Source organism: Labeo rohita, chromosome 22 (assembly GCF_022985175.1).
Source record: "Labeo rohita strain BAU-BD-2019 chromosome 22, IGBB_LRoh.1.0, whole genome shotgun sequence".
NCBI classification, from domain to species: Eukaryota; Metazoa; Chordata; class Actinopteri; order Cypriniformes; family Cyprinidae; genus Labeo; species Labeo rohita.
This window is the reverse complement of record NC_066890.1, coordinates 37,301,528-37,320,395: the sequence shown is the minus strand read 5'-3', so window position 1 is coordinate 37,320,395 and position 18,868 is coordinate 37,301,528. Positions and strand designations below refer to the sequence as shown.

The following is an 18,868-nucleotide window of genomic DNA, read 5'->3' as shown; positions in this document are numbered from 1 at the left end:
GGGAGTTTCATTTAAACAGCCTTAGCATTCTCAAACAATTTCATGAATTTCCCCCCATTTTTGTGTATGAGGGTAAGTTAATGTTTGCTTGCAGATGTGTTAAATTTGTGTAAATATTCAATTCAAATCATTGAAAAAGATATTGAGCCCCATTCTGATTGCTTAGATGGAAGGATTATCACAAGAGGACAGTAATTTAAGTCAACCAGCTGCGTTTTGGGAGGTCAGTTCATTTTATTTTTAAATTACTAATCAGTTGAAATGAGTAACACTTGGTTTTGCGCCCACAGGCGGTTGTGAAGTTAGACTTTTTTCTTTCCTTTTCCCCCTTTCTGAGGGGCCCTGAAAATTGCATGGTCAAATATGAATAAAAGTATCCCCTGATTTCACCTATACCAGTTAGCTTTTGTTATAAGTTATTGATATGCCTTTGCTGCATTTACTCTAATGCGCTTTAGCATTACTCTCATTCTACTCTCACTGCAGATTTATTTTATGCAAGTTTTATTCTGTTTTTTTCCCCTCTATTTTTGTTGTACTGGAGCACACGAGAGACAGGCTTTACAGCTGGTGCTCGTAACACTGGATCTGGTTTCACGATTGTGCTGTGTGTGTGTGTGTCTGTGTAGCGTGCGATGATGCGTTTCTCGGAGCTGGAGCTGAAGGAAAAGGAGGGGTGTGTGTCGTCTGCAGCGCCTGGACCGGGGAGAGAGCGGGAGAGAGAGAGGGAGCTGGCAGAGAGCCAGCGTGGAGCGGGAGACTGGGAACGAAGCCAGCCAAGCTCCAGGCCCTCCGCAGCCCTTTCGGCCCTCTCCGATCACACCGAGCAGCACAACGGTAAGATGCTCGCACACACACACACATAAGCGCAATCCCTTTCGCGCTCCCTTTTATTCTCCTTTCTCGTTTCTGGCTATCTTTGTTCCACGCTCTCTGTTTTTCGTGAAGCGGCTGTCGTATGTGCTGCCTCTAACTTTCGTCTGCCTATTTTCACTCATCCGCTCTCCTTTTGTCCTGCGATCTTCTGTAACATCCCAGATTCACAAGCGCTTGCCCGTTCTTCATTCCCCCAACCCCCCAACCCCCCAGCATTTCCTTCCTTTGTCACTAGGGACGGTCCCTGCGCTGTGGCGCTCCATGCAACAGCGTTAAACCAGCGGAAACGACGTGGTAAACATGGCTTCCGCCACCGCCACCCTCAAACAGGAAGCGCTCACATAAACATGCACATGCTCTGACTCTCTCTCTCTCTCTCTCTCCGTCGCTCTCTCTCTCTCTCTCTCTGCTGTTTTGGCTCTTGTTTTTTCCACTTGAGCTTTGGTAATGGCCTAATGCCATCAGATTTCCAAATCAACACTTTGCTGCTATGTGACCTCGCTCTCCCTGGTGGCTTTCACAGAGGCGAGGCGTTTCCTGTGCATGTGGGTCAGAATGTGTGTGTGTGTGCGCGTGAACGCTCGCATGTGTGTCAGCCACACGGACAATTAACAGCGCTCTGGATTACATAAACAGAGTGCGCTCGGCAGACCGGCAGTTCCTGTGAAGCTTTGAGGCTAAAAATGTTACAAAAAAACCTTCTACTGTAGATTTGATTGTAGAGTTGATCACATCTGTCGAATACAGTTCCAGTAATTGATTTAAGGAACAAAATTGATTATTTGACTTTGTGCGTCCTTTCTAGATGTTTCACGTCCTTGGTTCCTCTCCTGAATTTTATGCCCCATCTGTCCTTCAACATCTCCGTCTCGCTCTCTCAGAATGGCCACATTAACTCTCTCCGGGTGACGCGAATGATGTTACCATGGTGATCTGTTTTGGTTCAGAGTTGCTATGGTGCACACATTGCCATGAATTATGGGATGCATGTGGTGTTAGTCACATGCTTTGTGCGTGTCTGTGTGAGCCCCGGGCAGGGTGGGCTGCATTCTTATCCAGGCTAGTATAAAGGTGGTTCTGTTCTGCATCGAGAGCACGTTAATCAAGTCATTTTGTATGTATGATTACGCACCATTTAATAATTTTTGTGGAATGTGTATTTTTGTAAACATGTGTGACTTATAAGGCTGCATAATGTGTGCGCGCATGTTTTTTAGGACGTGCATGTGACGCTATATATGGTGCGAGTGTGTGTGTGTGTGAAAGAGAGAAGCGGGCGGTATGGAGCGTGAGCCCCTAGCGCCTGTCTTTGATCTGCGCGGCTGCTCTTAGCTGCCGGGAGACATTCTCAAGGAGCGCTTTTCACTGCCACACACAGAACGGGAGAAAGCAGGAGAGGGGGAGGAGAGTGCGAGGAGAGAGAGAGGAAGGGGGAGAGAGAGGGAGAGGAGACTCGAGCTGGGTTGCCGCTTGCGCTCTTGGCACGGATCTTTCGGGCTAATTTAAGCTTGCAGAGAGAGCGAGCAAGTGCGTCCCTGTTTGCCGTCTAGCTCCCCGTGTGGGATGGGTGTGGTGTAGTTAGCACAAACACGCAAGTGTCCAGGGTGGGGGGACGGGGTTGTTTTTCTGTAGTCTTTTCCTTTCTATCTCTCTGTCTGCGGCCTCTACTCAAAGGCCTCTACTGGTTTGTCGCGCTGCTTTTGAACTTGAAGCCGGTGACGCAATGTATCTGTCTAATGCATTTGTGTTTATGCGCCTACACAGGTGTGTCACCGACATGTGCAAACAACAGAGTTCCCGTGCTCCAGCGGTGCGGCCCACCAGCCGATGTCCCGCAGTCCCGCCGAGTGGAGGAGAAGAGAGCGAGGGACGTGAAAGGAGAGGAGGAGGGGTCTGTTGGCACGGCGACGGGCAGGAAACGTGCATTGGGTTTGGAACAGAGCCAAGGCCACCCTGATTGCACGCACACCGCGGAAGAGAGAGATGGAGAGAGACGGACGCGAGGAGAGGACGATAATGGCATCGCGGCGAAGAGAGCGAGACTGATTTCAGGTAGACATCTGGGCTGTCTGTCTTTCCAGTGTCCTTCAATGTCTGTCCTCTTTTTCCGTCTTTTCATCCCGTTCTATTCCGCCACCTTTGCCAGCAGCAAGTCGCGGATGGTCTGCTCTGTCTTTCATCTTATCGCCGACCTCCTGTCTTCCTATCTGACACGTCTCACTCTCTCGCTGCTCTTTTCCCTTTTCCTCTGCTTGCTCTGTCTTTGATCCTTTTGCTGGCCTTTTCGATTCATCTTGATTTGTGTTTATTGCCGTCACATGGTCCAAATAAACACAACTGCCGGGCGTTCTCTGCCCTACTCTCTCTTTGTGCTCAGTCTAAAGGGCGTTTTCAGACATCAAAACAACCTTTGTATAAACTCGCATCGCTTAAACGTGTCCCAGAAAGCTTGTTTTTGTCAGCAAAATGTGGGTGTCTGTTGAGCTCTGTACTTTCATTTAAAAGCTATCAAACTGGTGGGTGTTTGTGTTCTAGAAGGAAACAACTCTGTTAACAATTGGAAAACAATTCCTGCTCGAAGTGTGCAACACTGTTTATACTTGGAATTGACACAAGTGGACATCGTTAAATTCAGCTGTAAATGGATTCTGGAGATGCATGATGATCAAATTCTAGGGATGCATCTTGATTGAATGAACAACTTCTGGTGGTCGGAGATGTTAGTGGCTACAGAGCATTTGTAGCACACAGCCTAATGCGTCGTAAATGCACAAACATATGCCTAAACAAGTTTTTTTTGAGGACAGTATTCAGAGCCTGGACTCGAACTTGGGTCTCCCGAAGCGCAATGGCGCTATGTGTAGGCACATTGCACACAAGGCTGACAGAACAAGGCTTTTTAAATTCATCCAATAAAAAAATTTGCAAGACATTTTACTGGGACATTGTTGGGATCCAATATCCGGTATCTTCTGAAAACATTTTAGTGCGCAAATTATGTAGTCACAAAATCCGAACCTCCCCTTGTGCAAATCACATTTCAGATGCATAGTAAAGGTATACACAGCAATTTGTCCCAGCTGACCACTTGAGATCAGATCCACCAAGCTGAATGTTAATACAAGGTATAAACAGATCGCTTCCGTCTCTCTCCACAGACGTGTGGCCGCAGCCCTCCGAGCAGGAGGTGAAGAATCTGAAGGTGTGTATCGAGTTGACGGGTCTTCGGCTCAGTAAACCCCGCCACCTTCATAATCTTCAGGAACTGTGGGATAGACAGGGGCAGCTCAACCATGACAGGCCGCAATTCGGAGCTCCCAACATGGGTTTGTCTCCCACATCCAAAGCTTCCCTTCCACCACTCCAAACCACCAGGAGGGAAAAGCTTGACCCTTGCCCCTCAGAGATCCCGAGAGTCGCCCACGGTGTCCCTGCTGTGGATCGAAAGGTCAAAGCAAATGGATTTGAAGAGAAGGGGCTGAAGAGGAAAGCCGAAGTGGAGAAAGGCTGGACTAAGGACCAGCTGGAATACGCAGAGTCTGACACAGGTACGTCTTCGTGTTCCCATTCTCATTTAAATGCAGGGTGAAGAGCAGAGCTTGAAAAAAGCCTGTTTGTGAAAATCTTTAAAAGATATGTGTGTCAACAGGACCTTGTACTTAAGATGGCAAGGGACAATGGTGTAAATTGGTTTTGCCGTCTGTTATCTTGTTTTATTTGCATGACTAAATAGTGTCCTCATTTAGTGGTTTAGTCACAAACGGTTCAGGTAGAGAGTGCGAATACTACAAATTACATACTACGCCCTACAAATAGCTTACATACTACACTTTATGCCCTCTACCAGCGTTGCCCAAACTTGGTCCTGGAGGGCCGGTGTCCTGCAGAGTTTAGCTCCAACCCTGATCAAACACACCTGATCCAGTTTATCAAGCTCTTGCTAGGCATACTCGAAACTTCCCAGCAGGTGTGTTGAGGCAAGTTGGAGCTAAACTCTGCAGTACACCGGCCCTCCAGGACCAAGTTTGAGCACCCCTGCCCTATACCCTACATACTGCATCTCTACCTCCTATGTATTGCACTCTACACAATTGTCTATGTAGTATCTATATACTACAATCTACACTCTGCACACTAGCTTTTACACACTGTTTCCTGCAAACTACATATTACACCCAACTCCTACATATTACATCTTAAACAATACATACTGCAATCTGTATCCTTCAAACTACTATTACAACAACCCTCTCACACCCAATATAGTTTACGGCTTACCACTACACTTTACATAGTGTACACTACACCCTACTTACTAAGTATATACTACAGTTTATATATTACACATGCGTCTTACATGCAATAGCTTCCTATACTATAGAAGCAACGCCCTTTCACAATACTTTCTCTATTCTACATACTATGCCCTACAAAACCCTGTTTTCATTTGGCTTGTAAATGGTGCTCTAAGCTAAGACTAAGTCTCATTTAGTTATGCAGGTCAGAGAAGGACCCAGAAGGAGAGAACTGAGCAGGGAGACACAAGCAGCGTGAACAAATGAGACACAAAGAGAAAGGGAACGAACGGCTGTTAGAAAGCAAAGGGAAAGGGTGGAAGAGAGGGACTGAAAGAGATGAAAAGAGGATATGGAGCACTGAGGGGAGAACTGAGGTGAAAGACGAGAGCGAGGCAGTAGGGAGAGGCAGATTAGAGGAAAGCAGAGCACGTCGCCCCGTGTCTGCGGCTTTGGGATAGCTATAATGATTCTTGTTGATTGACAAGTCCCGCTCGCACGCGCTCGCACGCACACTCTCAGGCGCTCGCTTCCTTGTTGGTATAAAAGCATCGCCGAGAAAGCGCATGCCGCAGAGTAATGAGCCATGAGATTCCACAACTGTGCAAATAACAACGTACGTGTGTGTGTGTGTGTGTGTGTGTGCGTGGCTGCCCGTCAGTATCTTGGCTGCTGGATATTGTGCTGGCGTTCTGTCAGGAGGATTAGAGAGCAGCAAGACGAGAGACGAGACTCTTTATCTCGTTCTATCCCTCACTCTGTGCGTGTGGGTAATATGTCCTACACATATGCATCTTGGTTTTACTCAAGCTGAGAGATGGTTTGCTAGTTAATGCATTATTGTGTGTGCGCGTGTGCCCAGTTGCGTGCTAATGGGAGGCTAATATCCCCCAGATGTCCCTGTCAAAATCCGTCTCCCACCGCACACACACTTGCTCTTCAGCCGAGGGAATTCGTACGCACACGCGGGCTAATTTGTGTTGTCTATGACGAGGTGTGAGAGACAAGACACGCATGCCAGTGATGCACGACTCTCCGCTGTAAGCCCCCAGGGTGTGTGTGTGCGTTTTTAGCGCGCTGCTTTTGTTCTGTTGATTTTTAAAGGCATTAAGGTCTTTGCTCCCCTTTTGCTAATTGAGTGATTCACTTAGGTTGCAGAGCACGCACACTTCTGTGTGTATGTGTGTGCGTGTGGGGTAGGTGCGGTGAATCCGGTCTCAAGGGTTCTCGGGGTAGGACTTTAATTAGCCTGTTGAAGGAGAGGAGCACTTTACGCAGGCTGGAACAGTTTGCCCATGAGGATGGGTTCTTGTGCGCAAACGCACACACACCAAATACGAACAGTTGCACAGTTGGTGGTCTGCCTTTTGAAGGTTCTCTAAGGTGATTTTGTCTCGGGTCCGATCTATTAGATCCGACGGTTTCATCTCTACCAAACTAAATCACTGCAGAGACCGCTGATATGTGGTGGATGTAATTTTGTGGTAAGGACATGATTTGCAAATTTACTTGTGTAAATTTGTGTAAATTTGTGTAATGTTTGTGAATATTGGTAGTAGTGGTCAACTGATTGTTTTTTTTTTTGTTGTTTTTTTTTTTCAGTTAGGCAATATCTTGATAGCAGGGTGAGAGAATGTAAACAATATTTTGTGGTTGCAAGTGAGAAGTATAGTTACAAAATAGTTTTTTGGTGGTGCGCAAAATTTCAAATTCACTAGTTTTTTTTTTTTTTTTTTTTTTTTTTTTTTACACAATATTATTTAACAAAATGGATAGTTTTATTTATTTATTTATTTTAAAATATTTAGTGAATGTAAAAATGTATGCAGTATTTACTCAAATTCACCAACTGGTAAATAAAACTTGTACATTTTGTATACAATTATTTTTTTTATATATTTTATTTAAAAAAATAAAAAATAAAAAAATCTACCAAAAATGTAATTAAATTTAAAACAATGTAACAAACAAATTTTGAATATGTACTGTTAAAATAAACTCTTTTTAAAAAATAAATAAACTTTTTAAATGTTTTTTTTTTAGCTTTCAAATTTATATGTTAATAAGGCTGTGTGTGTGTTTCTTTTACCAGATTTGATAATTTGATACTTGGCCTAGCTGACATACATTTTGCATACAAATTTTTCTTATTTTTACTAAAAATGTTTCAAAAATTACAAATGTTAAAAAATTCTACCAAATTTAAAACAAATGAAAGGAAATTTTGAGTGTGTACTGTTAAAACACTTTACTTATGTTTTTTTTTTTTTTTTTTTTTTTTTTTTTTTTTTGCTTTCAAATGTATTTGTTAATGGCCGTGAGAACTATTCTTAGCAAAAATCAGGTTATCACCCAAATTTGATATTTTGATACTTTGCCAGGCTGATGTACATTTTGTACATGCATTATTTTTCATATTTTATTAAAAACATAACAAAATTTACACATTTTTCAAAAATTCAACCAAATTGGAAACAATGTAACAAACAAATGGAAATTTTGAATATGTACTGTCAAAACAAACAATTATATTGTGTTCAATGTTCTTTTGCTTTCAAACTGATGTTAATAAGGCTGTGAGAACTTTTGTTTGCAAAAATCGTGTTATTGTCTAAATTTGATAATTTGATATTTGGTTTGGCTAATATATTTTGTCAATTTTTTTTTAAATACAAATGATTTTTCTTATTTTACCTAAAATATTACAAAGCTTAAATTTTTTTTTTTAAAGTTTGAAACAATGTAACCAACAAATGGAAATTTTGAATATGTACTGTTTAAACAAACACTTATCTTGATTTTTATGTTTTTCACCTTTCAAATTTATCGGTTAATAAGGCTGTGACAACTTTTATTAGCAAAAATCGAGTTATTGCCCAAATTTTAGAATTTAATACTTGGCCTGGCTGATATACATTTTGTACATTTTGTATACAAATAATTGTAATTTTACTAAAACGTTGCTAAAATTAAAAAATTTGCCAAAAATTCAACCAAGTTTGAAACTGTGTAACATAACAACATAACTAGTGTACTGTTTAAACAAACACTTATCTTATTTTTATGTTTTTCAGCTTTCAAATGTATGTTAATAAGGCTGTGACAACTTTTATTAGCATTAATTGGCCTGACTGATACACATTTTGTATACAAATTATTTTTCTTATTGTACTAAAAACGTTACAAAAATGACTAATTTACCAAAAATTCTACCAAATTTGAAAGTTTAACAAACAAATGGAAATTTTGAATATGCACCGTTAAAACAAACACTTATAGCTTGTTTTTTATGTTTCATGGCTTTCAGATTTATCTAATAATGAGGCTGTGATGACTTTTGTTAGCAAAAATCCAGTTATTGCCCAAATTTGATAATTTGATACTTGGCCTGGCTGATATATATTGGTGTTTTGATAGTTGATAGTGCGTGTTTTTGTTGGCTATGTGGTCTTGTGTCTTTGGCGTCCTCTGTTCTTGCTTGCATGCGTGTGAGAGAGATTTCCTCTGCGCGGTGGGGCTCTCGCTGGCGCTGTGTGTGTGTGTGCGCGCGACTGAACGGGGAATATGATGAATAATGGAACAGATGTGGAGCGTGCTCGGTTTCTCTCTCTCTCCCTCTCTCGGCCTTGCGCTCACCCTTTCATCGTCTCTTTCCCTCGCTGCTGCATTTCTCTCTCTATTCTTCCACTTTTTACGTCCGTCCGTCATTTCTCCTTTTCTGTTCACTGTTGCTTCCCTTTTCATTTGATTTCCCTCTCTTATCTTGCTCTTCCTTTCATGTTTTCCCTCTTTTCCCTTCCGTCCTTCTCTGCCGGTTGATGTTATCGCTTAAACGTGCCTCTTTTGCTCGAGCTCTGGTCACGTGATGCAAAATAGAAAGCAGACGAAGGAAAGGATGCACCAATTTTGGTAAATCTTTTCGGCCTTTGTCTGTCCCTCATAAGGCGGTCAGCCTGCTGCCGTTCATTCTGCCGCTGTCAGTCTGATTTTCCTAACAAGAGCTTCTGTCGGTTTGATATGCGTGTGTGTTGCCTGTGATGAAATCTCTCGCAAACACACAAAAAATAAATCTGGAATTTCAGTTCTTGATATTTACATTTGTGTTGTTTTCTTCCAGTTTTATGTGCTGTGATATTTACTGCAGAATTTACAATAAAAAGTTTAGTACATTCATAGAATTTGCTGCCAAAAATCTGTAGTATTTTTTAAACACATTTGCACTGTAGTATTTTATGTGTCTCGCATTCTTTGAATGTTCATTAAATATTGTCTGTTTTTTCATTCAACTTAATTTGTGTCATTCTACTGTAATATTTCAGTCAATTTTAACATTTACCTTTTTAATGTTTAAGTATTTTGTTTTTGTTCATTCAGCTGATTTTTTTTTTTTTAATTCTTCTGTAGTACTTTCAGATAATTTGTAACACATTTTACCCATTTTTTTACATACAGAATTATATATATTTTCCTCCACAATCGGTGCAGAAAATAAATTTAAGTATTTATTTTTTTAAATATTTTATTTTTCTTTTATTTAGCTGAATTCAGCTGATTTTTTTAATCTACTGTACAATTCACAGCTCATTTTAGAACATTTTGCTGAATTTTTACATTTTGCAGAATTACATAGATTTTTCTCCACAATCAGTGCAGAAAATAAATATTTTTTACAATATTTATTTATCTTATAAAATATTTTATTTTTCTTTCATTTAGCTGAATTCGGCTGAATTTCTTTTTATTCTACTGTAAAATTCACAGCTCATTTTAGTAAATTATACCAATTTTTTTACATTTTGCAGAATTACATACGTTTTCTCCACTATTGGTGCAGAAAATATTTTTTTTTTTAAATATTTATCTTTTAAAATATTTGATTTTTCTTTCATTTAGCTGAATTTGACTTTTTTCATTCTACTGTAAAATTCACAGCCAGTTGTAATACATTATACTGAATTTTTACATTTTGCAGACTTACATTGATTTTCCTCCACAATTAGTGCAGAAAATAAATATTTTTTAAATATGTATTTATTCATTTATTTTTCATATTTCATTTTTAATTCATTTTGTTAAATTCAGCTGATTTTTTTTCATTCTACTGTAATATTCACAGATAATTTTGATCAGTTTTACCAAATTTTCATATTTTTGCTAAATTCCCTTGCTTTTTCACCACAATCAGTGCAGAAATTAACTTTTTTTTTCTAGTTTTTTTTTTTATTCCACTGTAAAATTCTCAGCTAATTTTAATACATTTTACTGAATTTTTACATTTTTCCACCACAATCAGTGCAAAAACAGGCCAAAAATATTCAGCTTTTCAGATGTTATCGTGAGCATAATATTCATCTCTTTCTTTCTTTTTCTCTCTAGGTGTTCCTGTTCTCTCTGACGGCTTTTGTGGTGATTCCATACGGAAGTTTTCCTCCGCTATCCCATCTCATCTTGCAGACAAACGGCAGCGATTAAAAGAGCACCGCAAGTCATTGGGATCCTCCTCGCCCTCTCCAGACCCCGACGGCACCTTCCCATCTCGTTTGCGCAGGCACGGCGACCCTGAAAAGCCAAAGGGCAAACGGCAGTGCAAGACCAAGCACCTCGGCCAACAGGAGCGCAGGATGCTGTCGCAGTCAACCAATGAGGAGTGCCCTGAACTCAGCCCCGCCCACCAACACAAGGTAAGAGCTGCAGCACATGTGGGTGTGATGACAGAAGGTCGAGGCGCTCGTTTATCCGTCCTTTCTTTGTCTGAGCGCGAGGCTAGCGGTGCTCTTTGCTTTGGCTCGTAACCCAAGCGTTCTCCCCGGGCTCAGCGAGGAACCGTTTAAATACGTGTCTCCAATCACAACAATGTTAATCATCCCAATTAGGGAAGCACCGCGGCTCTCTGGGACGGCTCAACGGACACGGGAGGGGGTCATAGCGTGTGTGTTTAGAGTGCGGTTGCTTTGACCTCCTCTCGCGCTGAAAGGCAGACTCCCAGCGGAGAGACGCAACCGAGGGGGAGGGGAGGAGTGAAGGCCGGGTCAGAATTCTGGTCTCTTTCTCTCTCCGTCAAGGAAAATGATTCCCCAGTGAACTCGCTGTGCATTCTTTAAATAACACAGCCGCCGTTCTCCCCGTTGCAATCTCGCACGCAGATGTAGCACACACACACGTAGTCTGCGTCGTGCTGCTGGGCACAAAACACACACACCTTGAGTCCATGGCGTTTACAGCAGACAAACACTGTCCTATGACAATATTATGTAGGTGTTTACACAATACAGTGTGTGCGGGTTTACACGGTTTGCAAAGTGATCTACTTTTTCCGAAACCTGCCTTTGGGGACATATGGGACGTCCTCATTTGGGAAAAATGACTCATAACAGTTTGTGTGTCTGGTGGTAGCTGAAATGTGTATATTTATCCTTTACCCTTTTTATGTTTTATCTTTTTACTTTACTAAATAAATATTAATACAAATATTAGAATACAAATTTAATATATACATTATTATTATAATATAATTTTTCTTATTATAATTATAATATTTATTATTGTTGTTAATGAATAATAATGTATTATGATTTACAGTTGTAATTACAATTATGATTTATAAAACAATTATAAATATTATTATTATTTATTTATTTATTTATGTTATTTTATTTAATTTTTTTTTTTTTTGGCATTTTTGGCTTTATTATGATAGGACAGTGTAGAGATGACAGGAAGTGAAGTTGTCCTCGAGCCGGGATTCGAACTCGGGATGCCGGTAGCACAACTACGCTATATGCCCATGTGCTTCCCACAAGGCTATTGGCAACTATTATCAACTAGTATTTTTTTTTTTTTTTTATAATTAAAAAAATCAACAACATATGTGACCCTGGACCACAAAACCAGTCATAAGAGTCTTTTTTTTTTTTTTATTAAATTCTGAAAAGCTGAGTAAATAAGCTTTCCACTGATGAATGGTTTGTTCGAATAGGACAATATTTGACTGAGATGCAACTATTTGAAAATCTGGAATCTGAGGGTGCAAAAAAAATTAAGTTACTATATTTACGGTGGGTAACTTACAAAATATCTTCATGAAACGTGATCTTTACTTAATATCCTAATGATTTTTGGCATAAAAGAAAAATTTATAATTTTGACCCATACAATGTATTTTTGGCTATTGCTACAAATATACCCCAGCGACTTAAGACTGGTTTTGTGGTCCAGGGTCTCACATTTTAAGGATCTTGGTCTGTTTGATCTATATGTCCTCATTCAGACAAACAAGAAAATGTCAGTCGTCATATCATCATATTTTAAGCGACTTGTTTTCTCTGCGCTATTACGGACCAGGCGGATTTGTGTATGTGTGTGCGCTGTATGTGTGTGTGTTTACTCTGACAGCTGCTGCGCTGTGGAACTCCTCTGGGGTGGGTGGAGTTCCCGCCCCGATCACCCCCCCTTCCCGACCTTCAGTCTGCTCGCATGAACTCGCGGCCTACACACACACATACACACATGGCTCTCATCCGCCCGCCCTACTGCGCTCCACAGATAGAGAACTCGCACACGGAAGGCGGGAAAGATAAAGCGAGTGGGAGAGAGCCAAAGTCTTCCGTTGTTTCCTGTTTAACTTTCCCTGCCGGGGAACACACTCGCTGACGGATCGGCGTCTGCAGCTTTCCATCCAGCGCGCAAACAAGCACGCAGCCTAAAGCCCAAAACAGAGCAGCGCTCATGCGCGTTGTTTTTTTCTGTTAAAAAACGCGTTTACGGATTGTACTAGTGCAAATAGTCTGTTTCGGGATGTTTAACCGCAGGCCAGAAATAACCTTGCTGACCATGCGGGGCGTGTGAGCGCGAGGAACCGTTGTTGACAGTCACACTTTTGTTCTTGGTTTATGGTGGGAAACAGCGTTTCCTGCACTGGCGTTCCACTACTGTGGAAAAAAAATGTAGGAACAGCTTACAATTTCACATTAAAATTTCTTAAATCTCTCCGCAGCGCAGACTATGAACTTGTCGCTGTGATTAATTAGCGCTCCATCCTGCCCATCTCTCGGCACCAAGCGAGCGTAGCCCTGTCTTTATCTTTGTAAAGAACGTCCACCTTCCCTGTTGACTTGAAAAACAGTGTGATATCCGAGGCTTTGTAAAATAACGCATTTTTATTCCCTTGTCAGGTGGTGAAACGTTCCGCCCAGAAGCAGCCAGCATCTCTTTCTGATTACGAGTCTTCTCCGGTCAAACCTCGTCCCCCTTCTCCTGCCTACCAACCCGTGGCGCCCCCGACCCCTCCATGCGCCATTCCGGATGTGCCAGTACCTCCGGTCGCCCCCGCACCTCCAGTGTCAGCGGAGCCGCCAGTCAGCAGGCCCATGCCGCCGGAAGCGCGCCGACTCATCGTCAACAAGAACGCAGGCGAGACTCTACTGCAGCGAGCTGCGCGGCTGGGATACGAGGTAAGCGCGTGTGTGTGCGACCGTCTCTCTCTCCGGCTGCCCTCTCCTGCTCTCTTCGCATCTCATTATTTCTGCGTGAGACTGAGTCTGACATCCGAGAGCCCCTGACAGGCACAGAGCGATCGCTTGGCGTGCGCATGCACACACACACACAAACACACACACACACACACACACACACACACAGTTTTTTCCTCCCTCTCGCTCGCACACACATACGTGCCGTCTCATCTCTTTCTCCTTTCGGCTTTTGCACTCCCACTCAAACCTTTCTCGCTCGCATTCATTCCCGTGTTTTCACATGCGCGCTGTTTTTCCCGCTTTCTCCGTCGCGTCCTTGCTCTTTCTCTCCGCTGAACTGGAAAACCTTAACCCTTTGCACTCTGTCTCTGATCTTGTAGCCGGTCTTTTGAGTTTAACACAAATGTCAGGAGAGCATTTGGCATCTTTGTAATGCTGCAGCAACCCAGGGTATTAAGACTTGAGCTTAATACAACGTAAATTATGTCTCTTACTGAAATATGTAATAGAAAACCCATGAAAGATTTATGGTATTTAAAAAAACACATCGTTTTATACATATTTTGGACTATGGGGGGTGCCATTATTTTGATTATGTAGAACTTCGAAAATAAAATACTGATACGGTGTGCACAGGTGGTGTTGGATATAAGCGTAGGCTTAAACCAAATGCTGTACCATCGATTTTCCCTTACAAAGAGTCTAAACGCCCCTGGATATCGAGTGAAATCCGCACTGAGAAACACCTTCAGTGACTGCGTCATCATGACAAGCGTTGGCATGTTTACATCCTGCCAGAATGGCATCTAGCGTTTCTTGTCTCTGCCGTTTGTAAGCTCTTTCAGTAGCTGTGGTCTAAAATGAAGAGAAAACAGACGTGGGTCTTTAGAAAATTTTATTCGTCCACAGGCATCTTCCCTTTATCTTCTTCTCTTCTTATAGCTAGGAAAGTAGTGAAGACTTGAATCGCTTCTCTTCTTAACCTTCGACTGAAAATTACAAACAAAAGCTGCACAATGTGGCATGGTATTCTATGTAGGTTCTACGTAATCAAAATAATGGCGCCCCCCATAGTCCAAAATATGTATAAAACGATGTGGATTTTTAAAATAAAGTGTCTTTCATGGGTTTTCTACTACATATTTTAGTATGAGACATCATTTACGTTATATAAATCCATATGAATCTTAATACTCAGGGTTCCCTTTAAAGACAATGTGAAATTGCAGCATATTTATGATGTTTTATAAACGAAACTGAACATGTATAGTAAATATCGCTGCATTTATCTATTAAAATTTGATTGGGTCATTCTGTTGACTGGATTTTGTGAAGGAGTGCGGCAATGCTCTAGCAACATCCTTGCAAGGTTCTAGCACTAGTATGCTTTCTCATCTCAAATTTTATGAAACTTTATAAAAACAAACATTATTTTTATAACAATGTGCACTGATGAATTATGGATAAGACTAGCCACTTTTTTTTAAAAATTAAAATTCAGATTTCATGTTGTCTTTAAATATCAGCACTGATATGGTTGTTTAGCAGATTCCCTGTTGTTCTGGAATTCGACGGTATTCCGCAGTTCTGGAATACGGTGGTTCCGCGGGTTCTGGAATGGCGCGGCGTTCCGTGTCCAATTTGTGCAGATTAATGGGGAGCTGGATTAGTTCCGGCAGTGCGTCTGAAAGGACTGGCACGGAGAACAGGAAATGAGCGATTACTGCTGCGAGCGCATGATTTCTCTCCTTCCCCGGCCCACCCCTCCCACCCCCCTCTTTCTCTCTCGCTCCGCAGCGGTGCCTTGAATTCCACTGAAAAGGAAAGTTTCTTATTGCATTTTACGGAGCATTTTTTAGCATTGAGGCAGTGGTGCCGTTCCAGAATAGAACACGCTCTTGTGGTGTCGGAATCAAGCTAGTTTTACGCTTAAATTTTTTTCCCCCCATGTTTTTCCCATCTGCTATTTTCCGCTTCTTTATAACGTGCATCCACATGTGTCTGTGGGTTTGTTTTTTTGCAAGGAGGGATGCCACGTTCCATTGTGCTCCATTCCGCTCCATTCCTTGCTGTGTGTTTGTGTATTTTGTAAGTTTTATGCTTAAAGTGGCCATCGCATGCTTTGACACACACGCACGTTTGTAGTTCCCTTCCCCCGACGTCTCTTGTTCGCTTGTTTGCGTTTCTTCACCTCCCTTTAGCTCTCAAGCCAAGAGTTTTACTGCAACACACACACTCTTTCATTACATTCCGCCGGCGCTGACGTCTCGCTTGCGTTGCGACGCTGCTTATTTACACTTGTGTTTGGTTGTTGCCTCCTTCTTTTATGACTCAGACAAAACTGGCCTTTGTGTGCTGATTGAAACCTATCGTTATGTGTGTGTGCGTATGCGTGTGTGTGAAAGAGCCCTATCCATCTTTTGCGCTCTCTCTCTCTCTCTCTCTCTCTCTCTCTCTCTCTCTCTCTCTCTCTCTCTCTCTCTCTCTCTCTTTCTGATTCTGCTGCGGTTGCTAGACTCGGTAATTCTGCTCTCAGGCAGAATGGCTCTTTGCCATTAAGGTCCAATCAGTGATCTGACAAGTGCTCTCCGTAATCTCCACGTTAATTAATCATTCGGCTGAAGGTGCTAAACACGCGCTGTTTTAAGCCATTAGCCGCCCGTTCCGCGCACCTCCCGATCTCTCGTCGCCCAAACTAACGCCCGCCATTAACGGCCCACGGAAATGGATGGTGGTTTTTCTTCATTTCTAACCACAAAAAAGGCTGGTGGTTCTCATAAAAGAATTAGCATTTTGTACTTTGTTTGATTTAAAGTAATATCTGAACTTTTTTTTTTCTTTAACTATTGCTAATAGCTAAACTGCTAAACTTTACTTTTAATAAACAACTAAACCTTATTTAAGAAAAGCTAAACTGTTTATGAATAGCTAAACACCATTTATGAAGAGCTAAGCCTTGCTTAAAGTCTTCTTGAAATCTTGAATGTAAATATGCTTTCCATTGGGGCGAATGAAGATTTTGCGTTGTCATGCGAATGGCTGCAGCGCGATGTGGCTGAGATTAAGAGTAGAAACGGTTAGACCGCACTGTTTTGCTTCAGTAACAGTTCAGTTTCATATTGAATCTAAAGGGGGAATCTCTTTAGCCTTCTTCACACTGCATGGTTTTAGCAATCCTATAAGATCATTGCTGATCACACTGTGCCACATGGATCTAATAAACGTGGGTAGGACATGCATGTAAACTGTAGGATGGTGACACCTATTGACTCGTAGGCTACGACGCATGTTACTATAGAATAATAAAACCTCATCAGCATGTGCTAGTGGTAAACAAACAAAAGAGCATAATGAATCACACTTTGGCAGTTGTAGTTTTATGTTTGCTAAAAAAAAGGGCAAGCAGCGAAAGAGGAAGTTCAAGTTTTAGCGCCATATCGCGTTGATTTAATGTCATAAATTTATTGGCTGGTCAGTAAACGTGGGTCGAGGCTATTTTAAAAGAGGAGGGGAGGAGCTTTTCAATATGCCCTGCCCTGTCTTCCTATTTCATGTGAAATTACATAAACACAGAATAACGCTGAGCGTTTCAAGGCTCTTCAGTGGACCCTTAAAAATAGCTAAACTGTTCTTTACTAACAGATAAACTATGTCTACTATATGAGAACTATCCACCCGTTTCCTCAAGGCTGAAGTAAGCCTATGGGTGAGACTTCCAGTTCATTAGTCGCTATAGGGAAATAACAAGAAGAATAACAATGTGCAGTAAACTGTAAAACTGTTTGCAGTACAAAACAATGTGCTCATAATTAAGATAATTCGTTAAAACAATAGTGGAATACACTAATTCAAGCAGCAAAACCAGCTGTTTTATATAGCTAAAAATAGCTGGATGCCTATGAGACCGGATGCCACACCCATAAAATGTATAAATGACCACGCCCACTTTTATGAGACGTAGAAGATGGATATGTGAACAAATTGCTGTTATCTAAATCCTTTACCAATAGCTAAAATGTATACAGCTTATGAATAGCTAGATGTTTACAAATAGCTCAATTTTTCACTAATAGTAAAACTGTCTGTTCATATTGACACATTTGTCAATTGTATATATAGTTGTATGTGTAGCGAAACTTTAAAAATATCTAAATTGTGTGTGAATAGCTAAACTGTTCTTTACGAATAGATCAACTAATCTTAAGCTAATATCTAAATTGTATTTTTCTACATTTTCTTAATAAACATGTTTTTATGAACACCTGAACAGTTTATAATTAAATTAAGTTAACGTGGTTTAGCTTTTTACTAGCCTACTAGCTAAAATGTTTAGGAATAGCTAAATTTTTCGGTTATAGCAAATGTTTGTATAAACACCAACAATTAAGCAATAGCTAAAGTGTTTAGAAATAGGCTAGATAAACTGTGTTTACGAATAGCTAAACTGTTTTAAAATAGCAAAACTGCCTGTAGGAATAGTTGAACTGTTTTTTTTTTAAACTATTTTTTTAAAACTATTTATATACTTTTTAAAATATAAACTATTTATATTTTTATCTAAACTATTTTTTATTAATAGCTAAACTGTTTATGGATAGCTGAACTGTATTTTAATAACATCCAAGCATTTTTATTTTATTTTATTTTTTTACTAATAGCTAAACAGCTTTTTTTCTAATGAGCTTTTTCCCCCGATTGCAGAGCGCTACAGTGTTCCGCTAGCGGTGGATTTTCTCGAACGCTTGTCGAGAGCGTGGGCTCTCGTTACCGCTGAGTCTCAGGGCTTTGTGATTTTCCCCGCTGGCGCTCGGGGTCTAATTCTGCTCTAATGGCTTTATAAATGCGCTTGGTGACATCGGTTAAAGGCGGCTGTTCTCGCGGGGCTGTGCGTGCGCCACAGATACGGTGGGGGAGCGGCAGAGCGCGCAGCGGAGGGCACTCGGCGCCGATCCGTGCGGCGTGTGTGTGTGTGTCAGAGGAAGCGAGATAAAATGTAATCCTTCCCACCCTGTATTCCTCATTTCTCTCTCTCTCTCCCTCGCTCTCTTTCGCTCGCTCGTTCTCCTCCCCCTCTACACCCTCACGTCGGCCCTTAGCAGGTGGGGACAGACCTTCCGTCCGCGTGTGTTTTTTCTGTCAGTCGACAGCGGCTTGTTTTTCTAGTCTTCGCTCGTTCCGTCCCCCCTCCTTTCCCCTCCCGCGCTCCTGCCTCAGACAGGAAGCCGC

General features: G+C 41.4%; 1 protein-coding gene across 2 annotated transcripts in view; it reads left to right on the top strand.

The window, feature by feature from the left end:
* bcor (BCL6 corepressor) overlaps positions 1–18,868 on the top strand; it is a 48,757-nt gene that overhangs the window by 14,371 nt on the left and 15,518 nt on the right. Inside the window, exons 4-9 of one of the 2 annotated variants that reach the window (XM_051094726.1) lie at positions 167–223; positions 630–837; positions 2,641–2,928; positions 4,035–4,424; positions 10,548–10,852; positions 13,343–13,621. In XM_051094726.1, coding sequence (XP_050950683.1) covers positions 167–223; positions 630–837; positions 2,641–2,928; positions 4,035–4,424; positions 10,548–10,852; positions 13,343–13,621 — 1,527 coding nt within the window. The remainder of the gene's footprint in view (positions 1–166; positions 224–629; positions 838–2,640; positions 2,929–4,034; positions 4,425–10,547; positions 10,853–13,342; positions 13,622–18,868) is intronic. The other variant, XM_051094728.1, reaches the window with a different exon arrangement.